At 50.5% G+C, this 13,425-nt stretch overlaps 1 protein-coding gene across 1 annotated transcript in view; it reads left to right on the forward strand.

The window, feature by feature from the left end:
* Window positions 1–1,896: 1,896 nt before the first annotated feature.
* The window catches only part of LOC127303837 (uncharacterized), a 44,097-nt gene continuing 32,568 nt past the window's right edge, over window positions 1,897–13,425 (forward strand). The window contains exons 1-3 of the mRNA XM_051334543.2: window positions 1,897–1,953; window positions 2,063–2,135; window positions 2,221–2,484. Of these exons, the coding sequence (XP_051190503.2) occupies window positions 1,897–1,953; window positions 2,063–2,135; window positions 2,221–2,484 (394 nt within the window). The remainder of the gene's footprint in view (window positions 1,954–2,062; window positions 2,136–2,220; window positions 2,485–13,425) is intronic.

The following is a 13,425-nucleotide window of genomic DNA, read 5'->3' on the forward strand; positions in this document are numbered from 1 at the left end:
TCCACTATCTTGACACGTCGTGCAAGTGGGGGACACACGTCCTCCGCTTTTTCTGGCGCACGCACCGTAACTTCCCCAATGTTGAATTACTTTTTTACCCTTGTTGTTACGTGGCTATCATCTGTCACACATTTTCCTTATCCAACGGTCCGCCGCTTCAACGCACCTCTATATAAGGTCTTCTTCTTCCTCCTCGAGCACCTCCGCTCGCGCCGTCCTCCTGCTCCCATCTGCAAATTTCCTCCTGCGATCCACAGCCACCTAAGCTCCTCGCCTCCCAGCTGCAAACCCTGCGCCATTGTTGATGCCACCTCGTCGATTGACAAGGCATAGTACGCCGGAGTCCTCCATGGCCGCCATGGATCTTGGGGCGGCGGAGTGGGAAAGATCGAAGATTTCCACTCAAGACATCAACATGCTCAAGAAGCTGGGGATCAGCAAGAAACCCAAGGCACTATGCTTCCCCAGTGAGGAAAGCTACCCAACCCCTCCAATGGGGTACCGGGTAAGTTTTGTCGACCACCTCATCCGCGGTCTTTCCGCCCCCATTCATCTTTTTCTCCGTGGACTTCTTTTTATCTACGGTCTGCAACTCCACCACCTCACGCCAAATTCAATCCTCCATATCTCCATTTTCATCACTTTGTGCGAGGCCTTCCTTGGCGTCCAGCCTAACTGGGCGCTATGGAAGCGCATTTTCTTCTGCCGTCGTAATGGCTCGCCCAATGTCGCCTATAATATAGGCGGCGTTGTAATTTCTGTTCGGCCCACTGTCGACTACTTCGACGTCAAGCTTCCTGACTCAGTTCAAGGATGGCGCAAGAAGTGGTTGTACATTCAGGAGGAGAACCATGGATGTGCGGAGGACAACATCCCTCCTTTTGATGGCGCCGAGAAAATCTTTCGCCGCCGCTCCTGGGACGCGGAGGCCACCGAAGAAGAAAGGGCGTCGACAGAAACCTTGATGGCTCGTATCCACGAGTTGCAAAATACTCGCGGCAAAGAGTTATCGGGTGTCCAAATCACTGCATACTTTCTTAGGACTAGAGTGCAGCCGCTTCAGGCTCGCAAATATCCTCTCTGGAAATATGCCGGCGACAAGGACGTAGATCGGCTGTCGGTGAATTTGGAGGTCAAGGATTTAGAAAAACTTGTCCGAAAAATTTCATCTCTCAGCAAAAAAGATGTTATCCCTTCTTCTTGCCGTGTGACACCATTCAGCGCCGCCAATCCACTTCCCAAGGTAATCTTTGTCTATTGTCTTGTTGTTGCTTTGCTATCTTTTTTGTAACTCCTTTCTGACATCTCTCCCTGTTTTATTTTGCACAGAATCATCCAGACCTTGTCTCGCTTCCTCCTCTTCCTGAAGGTGGAGAAGTCGAAGAAAGGGCCATTGTCACTGATGACAGTCAAGAAGCTCCGTCTTTTGTGAATGAACCCGTGGATTCTCGAAAATCTGCGGGATCTTCCGAAGGCACTGCGTCGGCACTATCTCCTCCTCCCGCTGTTTCTCCAAAAGGCAAAAGGAAGAGGAATGACGTCGAAGATTCCGGCACTTCCAAAGCCGAAGAAGTTGATCCTTCACGTCAGAAGGCAACTTATGATCCTTATCTTGAATCCCTCGTCAGCTCGTAAGTCATTTTTATTTCTCCTTATTTCTGTACTCGAAATTTTGTTCTTATCTTGCTTTTTATGCTGTCGATTTTTAATCACAGCGATGATGAGGAAGAAGTACCAACTTTTGACGTGGCTCCTCGGACGAGCACGTCACATACTTTACTTGTCTCGGATACGCCAGTTGAAGGAGAAGAATCCTCGCCTCCTCAACAAAACGTCGTCACCACTACTCCGCCTTCAAGCCCCCTTGCTCCTTCACCAAAAAGGACAAGGATTGAAATGATCGTTGAGCCTGCCCCTCAATTGGGTAGCTCTTCTACTCCGCTCTTGGATGATGTAAGTTTTTTAATTTTCTTGCCAGTATCTATATTTCCTCTATTTGCTTTTTTACGCCTTCATTCTTTTTCCATACCGATGTTTCTCTTTCTTTGTTCTTCTTTGACAGCCCATGATCAAAGAGCTTATTCGCATCGGATCCCAATTCATTGGGTACCGTGAGTATGCCAGCAGAACTGAAGGTAATAACTTTTTTGCTGTCGTTGTTTCTGAGTTCTTGCTCCTGTTTTTTGTCGCAATGTTGACCTTTCTTTTCTATTTCGACAGAGAAACTTGCAGAGGCCAACAAGCTTGCCGACACTCTTGCTCAAAAACTGGAGCAAAGTGAAGCGGCCCGCAAGAAAGCCGAACTTGTTGCTAGCGAAGCCAAAGCAGAGGCTAATGAAGCCAAGGCAAAAGCTGCTAGTGTCGAGGAACTGCAGAAGAGACTTGAGGATACTGAAACTGCTTTAAACGAGCACAAAGCCGCACAGGCTACTCGTGAAAAGGGGATCCTCAAGCGCCTGAATTCGCAAAATCAGCGCTTCCAAGGTAATTTTATCGATCCCTTCTATTTTTTATAGGACCTGCTTTTTCTTGCTTTTGACCAACGTTTATTTCCTGTGGCAGGCCAAACAAACCAAGAGTTTGATCTGGAGAATCCCGACAATGATCCTCTCCTTGACGCACTTTCTTATTTGGAGTTTCATGGATCTGAAATTCGTGAAGGCGTGGTGAATGCTGACGCAGGATTGTCGAAGCTATTCCCCTACTTCTTCCCGAAGAAAGAGGAGCCCAAGACTTTCCTTGCCCTTGCCCAGAGCTTCAATCCATCAGAGGACCTTGGGCTGAAAATGCGCCAGGAGAACATGAAGATTGCTGTCGAGAGCACTGTTGCCTTGGTCGCTGACAGCCAACAAACTGTTGACTGGATGAAGGTTGGCGACACCGAGCAGATAGAGCAAACAAAATGGCGGTCTTTGATCAAGGCAGCCAAGCCCAATACGAAGAAAATTCTGGCCTATCTCGGGATCAAGCCATCTTCAACTCCTAGCTCATCGAGGCCGGAGGTCTAGTTCCAGCCGTGGAGTCGATAATTTGATCGATCCTCGGGAGGGGAAAGTGATCCTTTGGACAATGTTTATTAAGACACGTAAAGTCGACGCACATGCGAAGGACCTTAGTGTTTTTCTTCGGCACCAACACAGGATTTGCTACCCATGTGGCTTCTGTGTGCAACTCCTTGATAAAACCAGCTTCTCGTAGTCGATCGATTTCTGACAGCATGGCCTTGCGGTTTGGTTCCGAAAAACGCCGCAAGGGTTGTTTGATTGGTCTCGCTAGTGGATCCAAGTTTAGGTGGTGCTCGGCAAGTTCCCTGGGTACTCCTGGCATGTCAGCTGGACACCATGCGAAGATTTTCCAGTTCTCACGGAGGAACTCGACGAGCGCGCTTTCCTATGCGAGGTCCATGTCGTTTGCGATGGACGTCGTCTTTTTCGGGTCTGTCGGGTGAATCTGTACCTCCTTAGAATTTTTCTCGGTATTGAAAGTTGATTCTTTATTTGGCCTTCCAACGTCTGGCAGCACGTCGTAGTCAGTCATACTCCTTGACGCCAAATACTCAGCTTGCATCCCGAAAGTTTCTGATATCCGATGAAAATCCTTATCGCACTTATCGGCTAAGGCGAAGCTTCCTTTGACTGTGATTGGTCCCTTCGGTCCAGGCATCCTCCACAACAGGTATGTATAGTGTGGTACCGCCATAAATCTAGCATATGCTGGTCGTCCCAACAGAGCGTGGTACTGCGACGGAAAATCCACAACTTCAAATTCCAGCTTCTCGATTCTATAATTCTCTCGGGTTCCAAACTGTACGTCGAGATTGATCTTCCCCAATGGATAACTTGGTTTCTCCGGTGTGATACCATGGAACCTCGTGTCTGTTGGCTTCAAGTTTGCTAGGGATATGTTCATCTTCCTCAATGTATCTGCATACATAAGGTTTAAGCTGCTGCCGCCATCTATGAACACTCGAGAGACATCAAATCCCGCAATAACTACTGGTAAGATAAGTGCTGACTGCCCTGGTCGAGGAACTTGCTGCGAATGATCTGCTATGGTGAAGCCAATATCTTGCCACGACCAATTAAGATACTCATTTGTTGGTGGAGGCATTTTTTCTGCCATGAACACCGTCGTGAGATTACTTTCTGAGCTCTATTGGATGGCCTTCCCTTCTGAATCATCGACACCGCTCCGTTGGAGTTAGGATCAATGTATGGTGGTGGTGGAGGTGCTGCCGCTATTCTGAGCTGATGTCGATTGTCTTCTGTAATCGCGGGAGGAGGTGGCAAGTGAATCTCGCTCCTGGGTTCTCGAGGATTTCTCTGTGCTGCCCGAGCGTTAGCGTGCTCTGCCCACCTTAACATTGCCTGGAAATTGCGACAATCTTTCTGCAGATGTCCTGACTGTCTTTTTCCGTTGCTGTCGAGGAAAAAGTGCATCTGACACGGCCCATTCATCATCTCTTCGGGAGACACGAAAGGCCTCGGGAACCTAGGCCCGCTATTTTGCCTGTTGTTTCGAGAATCGTCTCTATTATCGCCTCGCTGCTCATTGCTTCTCTGATAATCATCTCTGTTGTTTCCTCCAGTGTTTGCCCGAAAACCTGCCGAAATTTGTCCTGGAGCATCATAGTTCGGGTACTGCCGAGGAAATCGTCGCCTCGGTTGATAATTTCGACCACGGTCCTCCTCTGGCGACCTGTGCCGTTTGTTGTGGACAGCATCTTCTCCATCTGCCCATCTGTTTGCTATTTCCATTAACGCGGATACTGTCTTTGGGTTGGTCCTTCCCAAGTCCTCGACAAAATCTCCACGCCTGATTCCTGCGACAAACGCATCTATCGCTCTCTCGTCAGATATATTTTCTGCCGAGTTTTTGATGATGTTCCACCTTTGGATATATTTTCTCATTGGCTCGTCTGGCTTTTGTCGACATGCTCTCAACTCCTCTAACGACGCAGGGTTTTTGCACGTGGACCTGAAGTTCTTGACGAACACGTCCTCGAAGCTTTCCCAACTGTCGATAGATCCTGGAGGGAGTTTCTTTATCCAAGACCGTGCGGCTCCACTCAAATGCACCTGGATGCTTTGCATAGCTGTTGCTCTGGTTCCTCCTGTGAGTTTCACCGTCTCGAGATAATCAACTAGCCAATCTTCTGGATCTTGAAGGCCATCGAATTTTTTGAAATTATCAGGCAACTTGAATCCCGAAGGTACTCGAGTTTTTCGCACTCTCCTCGTGAAGCACGGCAAACCGCACATATCCTCGTCGTTTAACTCTGGGGACTGCCGATGTTCTCTTCTGCTTTGTCGCGCTCTGTCGACCCTTGCTTGTGCTGCCGTATCTCTTGCTCCACTTGGTCCTTCAGGAGCTGCTGCTGCTGCCGCCGCAGGTCGTGGACTATTTTGCCTTGCTGTTCCTTCGGGAGGTGTTGATACAAACGCCGTCCCCATGGCTCCAACTCCTGCTATCGCCATGTTGTAAAGTGTTTCCCTTGGATCCCCTGGAGGTGGTTTAGATGCGAGGATAAAAGCATGTGTCGCCATATACCCAGCCTCTGGTGTCTTAGGGATGATGTTTCCTCTTGTATCTATCGACATAAAGGACATGTCGAGGTTTTGGACCAGGTGCTCTCTTTCTGCTTCGGGTATGTGTTGTAATCTTGATCTTGCTCTGTTCCGAGCTTCCATGTGGCTATCACCCGAAGTTCTAGATTGTCGACTCAACTCTGCCCTTCTCCTGCTGGATGCAGAAGCCGCCTCCTTTCTTCTGTTTAACTCAGCTGCCTGTTTTTCCAATTCTCTTGCAGCTCGTGCGAGCCTATATTGATATGCTTGTAATTCCTCTGGCGTGGCTGTGGTGGCCATTGGTTCTGATCCATCCATAGCTCTCGCGGCTCTATCCCACGCTACTTGCGGGAGTCGAACTCTGTGTCGCGGCTGTGGCCCGACGTATTTATTGCCCAGGCCTCGTCGCAGATCGGAGGGATCGACGTATGGATTTCCCAGATCGTCGAAAGCCTCAGATGTTTCCTCTTGGTCATTGCTTGGCTCTCGAATGACATAAATCTGATGATATTTTGTGTTCAGATCTATGTTGGGTTTGGTGACACCATCGTTGAGATTGGTGAAGACCTTGCCCACTGTAGTAGATTTGTCGATGAAGTCGTAACTGTGGACACTGCTTGAGCCATCGCTTATATATGAGTCCGCAGGTGACTCAAATGACATGTCGCTGAAGATCTTGGCGAGTTTCTCTCTTGCCCTTATGCTGATGTAGCGTGACGACGAAGTTTCTTCTTCTCCTGATTCGGTTGATGATGTATAGCTTGAAAAATCGGAATCGACCGCCGACGATCCCGACGAAATCGGAATTTCGACACGATACGATCCTTCCTTCTCGACGCGAAAGCGAAACCTTCCGAACGTCATCTCCATAGGCTCCGCCAGATACGCATATGCATCCAAACGGGAGGGTGGGTGAGGAACAAAATCGACAGGGCCAGCAGCGATCTGTTTACCTCGATCCATTGCGTTGCTTGCAGTTGATGATGTCGAAGATCTTGAACGTGCCATCGAGATCAGATCCTTACGCCTCTAGTTCCCACAGGGAGTCACGAGGAGTTCCGGAATAGTCCGGAGAATAAGATTCATATATAGGAAGTCATTTTATAAGTTTGAAAATGATCCGGTGCATTTATGGAAGGTTCTAGAAGGTTCTAGAAAAGTCCGAAAGAAATCACTATGTAAGGTGGAGTCCCGGAGGGACTCAACTAGCATGGCCGGCCAACCCTAAGGGGAGGAGTCCCAGGTGGACTCCACCTAAGGTGGCCGGCCACCCCACCTCAAGGAAAGGTGGGAGTCCCACCTTGAGTAGGACTCCCCCCTTGAGTAGGTTTCCCACAATATGAGATGTTTTGGGTTGGGGTCTTATTCGAAGACTTGTAGTCCAACACTTGGGGCTTCCACCTATATAATGAGGTGTCGTGGTATCGTCACGGCATATGCCATAGGGTGGCTAAAGAGAGTGGTTCCTAGTATGGACTACGACGGTATCCGGATGCGGGTATGGGCACGAGCGACACGGCGACGTACCTAGGTTCGAGGCCCTCTGATGGAGGTAACACCTCTACTCCTGCTATGAGTGTATATGATGATATCACAGTACAATGGTGCTCCTAGAGCTGTATCCGGCTGCTCCTGGGAGGCTAAGGAAGACGATGGTCTCTCTCACAGGGCAGCGCTAAGACTAGAATGAGTAAGAAGTGATCGATCCCCTGCACGAGAGGGGGTAGTGCAGATTATATAGGCGTTGGCACTTTACATAGAAGTCCCTATGACCTACTGGCCGGCTGGCCAGCTCCGGCTTCCCGCTCCTTCCCGAGGCGCCGTTTGATACGTCTCCAACGTATCTATAATTTCTTATGTTCCATTCTACTTTTATGATGATACACACATGTTTTATACACACTTTATGTCATTATTATGCATTTTCCGGAACTAACCTATTGACAAGATGCCGAAGTGCCAGTTCCTGTTTTCTGCTGTTTTTGTATCAGAAATCCTAGTAAGGAAATATTCTCGGAATTGGACGAAATCAAAGCCCAGTATCTTATATTTCACGGAAGCTTCTAGAGAGCCAGAGAGGGACCAGAGGGGAGCCCTGGGGGCCCCACACATGGTGGCGACGCGGCCAGAGGGGGGCGCGCCCCCTGGTGTGTGGACCCCCCAGACCCCTTCCGACTCCGTTTCTTCGCCTATATAAGTCGTCGTGACCTAAATCTTCGACACGGATTGAACAAACACCAGAAAACCTTCCAGAGCCGCCGCCATCGCGAAACTCCAATTCGGGGGATAGAAGTCTCTGTTCCGGCACCCTTCCGGGATGGGGAATTGCCCCCGGAGTCATCTCCGTCGACATCACCGCCATCTTCATTGCCATCGCTGTCTCCCATGATGAGGAGGGAGTAGTTCTCCCCCGGGGCTGAGGGCTCTACCGTAGCTATGTGGTTCATCTCTCTCTCTTTGTGATCTAGTTGAATATCATCTATGTGCTACTCTAGTGATGTTATTAAAGTAGTCTATTCCTCCTCCATGATGTAATGTTGACTATGTGCATCATGTAGTACTTGGTTTATGCTATGATTGTGATCTCTTGTAGATTATGAAGTTAACTATTACTATGATAGTATCGATGTGATCTTGTTGACTGCCAAAACCCACCGGCGGGCAGCGACGGTCAACACGGTAGAGCCGGGAAGAGCCTAGAGCTGCGGCTGGCTGAGACCCCTCCGAGCGACGGCCCGCAATGCTCTTCTGGTCACACGTCCGATGCGAAGTGCAAGGGCGTGCCACCTGACCTATACCTGGTCAGGAAGGTGATGGGGATGCCTCGCTTAATTTCCTGCATGGCATACACGTAAACATGAAATACGAGCCTCGATCGGCTCTCAGGTTATCCTGTGAATCGGCTCAAAGAGCCGATCCACCCATGATTCGTACGGGGTGCACGAATATATGGTGATCCTGCTTGATCAAGATAAAGCTAATGAGATCTACGACGATTTAGGGTTTTCACCGCATAATCGGATCATCCTACTCCAGGTTGGGCCTCGCGGCCACGCACGGTGATCGTAAGCCGATCCTAAACAAGGCCTAAAAACCAACATGAAGTTGATCCTCGGAACATCCTGTTTAGGACTTGCGAACGACACCCTACGCGCCGCTGGATCCTCCCCCCCTTTGTAAGGCCTAACTATTGCAGATATTAAACTAATCCTTGTAGAACAAGGAGCAATCGTAACGGATCAGATCTACCAAATAATGATCAAGCGGGGTGCCGCCCCCACACCTAAGATAGGTGTGAGGGCGGCTAGATATGCAAGGGTTGCACTACGTAAGCATGTTATACGAAGAACTATGCTAACCCTAACACATCTATGATAACTACGTTGCTCGCCATCAAAGACGCTTCAGTACGAGCAACGCATGAACAACGTGGAGCTTGTGCTGCCTAGATCGCAAGATGCGATCTAGGCAGCATGTCGCTTACCTGATAGAAACCCTCGAGACGAAGGAGTTGGCGATGCGTCGAGATTGGTTTGTTTGGGTTGAACGTGAGTTGTTGTTTATTCCATAAACCCTAGATACATATTTATAGTCCAGCGGACTTTCTAATTCGGACGTGCACCTAACCGTGCACGAGTAAAACTCTAACTTTTAATCTAAGATGCGATCTACTATATTACAGATACATGGGCAATTCAGCCCAACTTCGTGTATAAGGCCAATTCTTGTTCTTCCTTCCATGTATATCTTCAAGTCCATCTCAATCGTGGCCCACCTCTGACTCGGTCAAATTCTGGTGATAACACATGCCCCCCTGGTTTTGGAATTGATAATTCCAAAATCACTCTGTTTTCCTTCGTCGGGTCATGTCGTGGCAGAACCGTTGCAGTATCCTTCATCATGATGCCCTGCCTTCTCAACTTCTCCGCGTGACTTGGCAGTTTTTTTTTCTTTTAGGCACCACTTCCTCGAAAACTGCTGTGGCCTTGAATTTCCACTATATCCCCTTTTATTTAACCGCTACGAACAGTTCTCCTCTGCATCTCCTTCGCATTAGCACTCCAAAAGCCCTCCTGCACCACCATGTCTTCTTCCTCCTCTGCTCCATCGGATCCTTCCAGCCAGTCCTCCACATCCCGTGAGCCGACGCCGGAGTACAACCCGGCGGAGGTCCACGCGGCCAACATCCGCCGCGCCATTGCGGCCGGGGAGGAGTCAGACCATGACTTCTCCATCTGGTCCGAGGACGACCAGTCCTCGACAGACGGGGAGAGCGACCTCCGCTTCCTCGCCAACGGGGAATCGGAGGAGGAGAGCGATGACGATCGCTTCTCCTGGGATGACTTCACCTCCTCCGAGGGGGTGGAGGAGGAGGAAGAGGAGGAGGAGGACGACAACGACAGCTCCTCCGACGAGCCACCGGCCAAGCGGTTCTGCCCTTGGCCGGGCAACCGTAGCGACTTCGACAGCGATGAGGACGACGCTGACGAAGAAGATGAAGACAACGAGGGCCCGGTCGGCGGCCATTGGAGCGACGACGAGCCCGCCGGGAGCAGCGCCGACAGCGGCGACGACGAGGGCAGTGATGGCCCGTAGATAGGACCTCTAGAATAGGGCCAGCAGTAGTAGATGGGGCAATGTATCCCCTAGTATTTCCTTTTGAGAGCGATTAGCTCTTTATGTAAGAAATCTCGCCTATCAATGAAGAACTTTTCCCCAATTTGATTTTGCCGATTTCTTCCGAGTTTAATTGAGCCGATTCCCTCTTCTACTGACCTTGCCGATTCGTCCCCTTTGCCAATGCGTAATGAGCCGATAGCACCGCATCGGTCCTTTGAAATTCACCCTTCCCTTCTACAACTGATGATTTTCTAAATCTGGTGGAAAATGCAGGATCTTCAGGAAAACCTTTGAACTTTTCCAACCAAACCCAATAATCCTCTTCAGTACTCATCATTTGTGAAGAAGGTTGCAATGAAGGATCAGCCGATGGTATCCCAATCGGCTCTTTAAACAGAGTGAAACAGAGTATCCACCAGGCCTGCTGCCCCCCGATCCTTACTCGAGGCGAGAATATCAGAGAGAATGCGCCAAAGCCGATCCCCTTTCTTCCTCAGACAGCCGATAACCTTCCGTCTCAGCTGAACTAGCCCCAAAGATTGGAAATCCTTGACAAAAAGGTTCAGGAACCCGGATCGGCTCGAAGCAGCTGAAGAAATTCCATTGTTTTATTCCCTCGAAGCAACAGAAGGCACCACCGCTGGCCTGGATTTGGTGGAGACTCGATAAACATCGCACAATTCCACTAGAGTCGATGGCTGCGCATCGGCTGCTTCTCAATTCTAAAGTCGATGCCCTTGCATCGGCTGTTAAAATTTTTTTTTTTTTTACTGGCCGATTTTCTCCTATCGGCCCCCAGTATTTCATTGCCCACATGTACCTCTGCATCTGTTCCCATGTTTAGGTGCCCCCCGAGCCGAATCTGTCAAAGAATGGCAGAGATCGGCTCTGTAATTCGCACGTCGGCTCCTGATAGGGTCAAGGGCGAACACTAGCAGAACATGTGGTGAGGATAATTTTGGCCGATTGCTGGGACCGGCCTCCATAATGATTGGAGCGCTGACTGAAGGTTCTGTAATGTCCCTTCGTAGACCTTTGGGGCCGATCACAAGGATCAGCCTCGCCAAGTTGTACATCGCTTTGCTTCAACTACATGGTCAGGCCAGTGGATAAAACCAGTTTAACCCTTCCCTTTGTCACATCGATGCGCTCGCAGTCGTCCAAGTTGATGCCTGAGAGGGGTTCTTGGCCTGCTGCTTCCCATGCGTTCATGCCAGCTGTTGAAATTTCGGCTGAGTCATCGGCCTGGACGACTTCTACCTCATCTCCATCCCACTGTATTATGCATTGGTGCATCGTGGAGGGAATACAGCAGTTGGTGTGGATCCAATCTCTTCCCAGAAGACAAAGCATGCTTGCTCGTGCTATCGACGATGAAGAACGTTGTAGGGATAGTTTTCCTTCCTACGGTCAGATCCACGTTCAGAACTCCTTGTGCCTCAGACGCTTGGCCGTTGAAATCGCTCAATGTCACGTTGGTCTTGATTAGATCCGAGCTAGAGCGTCCCAGCCGACGTAGCATAGAGTACGGCATGATGTTAACTGCTGCTCCGGTGTCCACCAGCATCTTATTTACAGGCCTCCCATCGATATATCCTCGCAAGTACAGGGCCTTCAGATGCCTGTAGCTCTTTTCTCGTGGCTTCTCAAAGATAACCGGCCGTGGGCCGCAGTCAAGTTGTGCCACGGATATCTCATCTAACCCTGGAGCACTGAACTCCGAAGGGAGGATGAACACCATGTTCGTGCCAGCCGATGTTTCATCATCGGCTCTCCTTTGTTTGGGGCGCCACTCCATTTTCCGTGGACGACCCTCTTCATCCAGGGCTCGCTGAACCTTTGCAGCCAGATCAGGCCTTGCCTTCCTAAGCGTATGCAGGTATAACCTTTCGGCTTCCTCCAGGCCGCGCAACCGCTGAACCCTGCGTTTTTGTGAACGGCTGAGTCCGTCAGGGCACCACCTTGGACGGTGGTACCTGTCTTCTTCTTCTTCTAGTCCCTCGTCTTCGGAATCCTCAAGATCTGCCCAACGAGGTGACTCAGCGCGCTTGCTTTGTGGCGGGAGAGGCCCTAAGCGCTTGAACACAGACACGTTGGCTGCCTCCTTCTTCTTCTGGTTGCATTCTGGGCAGTTGCCGATTGTGGGCAATCGGCTCATTCCTGAATCCCAGCAGTGTCTGAAGAAAGGGCAGTCCCAGTGTCTGGCGTTGTCATCTTGCTCCCTTGACCTGTCCGTGGCACGGCGCTCGTGCTCCTCCTCATCGCGATCATGCCGACGATGTCTTCTGGCTTCTCTAGCCAGACGATCTCCTTCATCATCATAGTTGGACCGTCGGCGTTGGTCATACTGATTCACATATTTGTTGAGGAGGTGATCAGAGAGAGGTCGTTGATATCTTATGTTCTTCACTTCTCCCTCTGTGACGTAGCGCTTGCCATCATGATGGAGCCGATCGCGTGGAGCGGCCTCCTCTGTGTCCTTGCTATGAGAGCAGCTGCCCTCATCTCCATCTTTGCCAGAGTGGTTCCCAGGTCCTACCATGTTGATGCTGAACGTGGGACCTGGCTGGCAACCCTCAGGGTAGGTACCGTTAATCCTGTCAACGGCACGCGACGGTGAATTAGGCACTCCTGGTGCCGCCGATGTGCACGACAACGGCAGACGGGGCTGGAGTGGCACTTTTCCTCGGTAGGTCCCGAGAGCTGGCTCTAATAGAGAGTGCTGATTCTTCATGACCTCCTTGATCATCCGAACGGCGACATGCTCCAAAGTATTCACCAGGCTCTCGGAATGGAGACGCAACGAGTGAGCCACCATGCCACCAATCTCCTGGCGCACGGCCCTGGTGCGTTCCTCTGACGGGACAGATAGATCCACTTCATCGAGTGCGCCTTCCGGTGAGAACCCCTTCCGCCTGACGCCATACGAACGGGTTCTGTGATATGAGCCGATGAGGTCGGCTTCGAGGGTGACTTTGACCTCGTCATACCTCTTCTTGAGCTCGTCAGGCAGCTCCTCGTAGGTGACTGGCGTGCCGTCCGCCATCTCAGATGTAGATGGCGATGTGGTTGATGTAGACGATTGTCCCACCGGGCGTGCCAGAATGTGTTGACTGCCAAAACCCACCGGCGGGCAGCGACGGTCAACACGGTAGAGCCGGGAAGAGCCTAGAGCTGCGGCTGGCTGAGACCCCTCCAAGCGACGGCCCGCAATGCTCTTCTGGTCACACGTCCGATG

Source organism: Lolium perenne, chromosome 7 (assembly GCF_019359855.2).
Source record: "Lolium perenne isolate Kyuss_39 chromosome 7, Kyuss_2.0, whole genome shotgun sequence".
In the NCBI taxonomy this organism is placed as follows: Eukaryota; Viridiplantae; Streptophyta; class Magnoliopsida; order Poales; family Poaceae; genus Lolium; species Lolium perenne.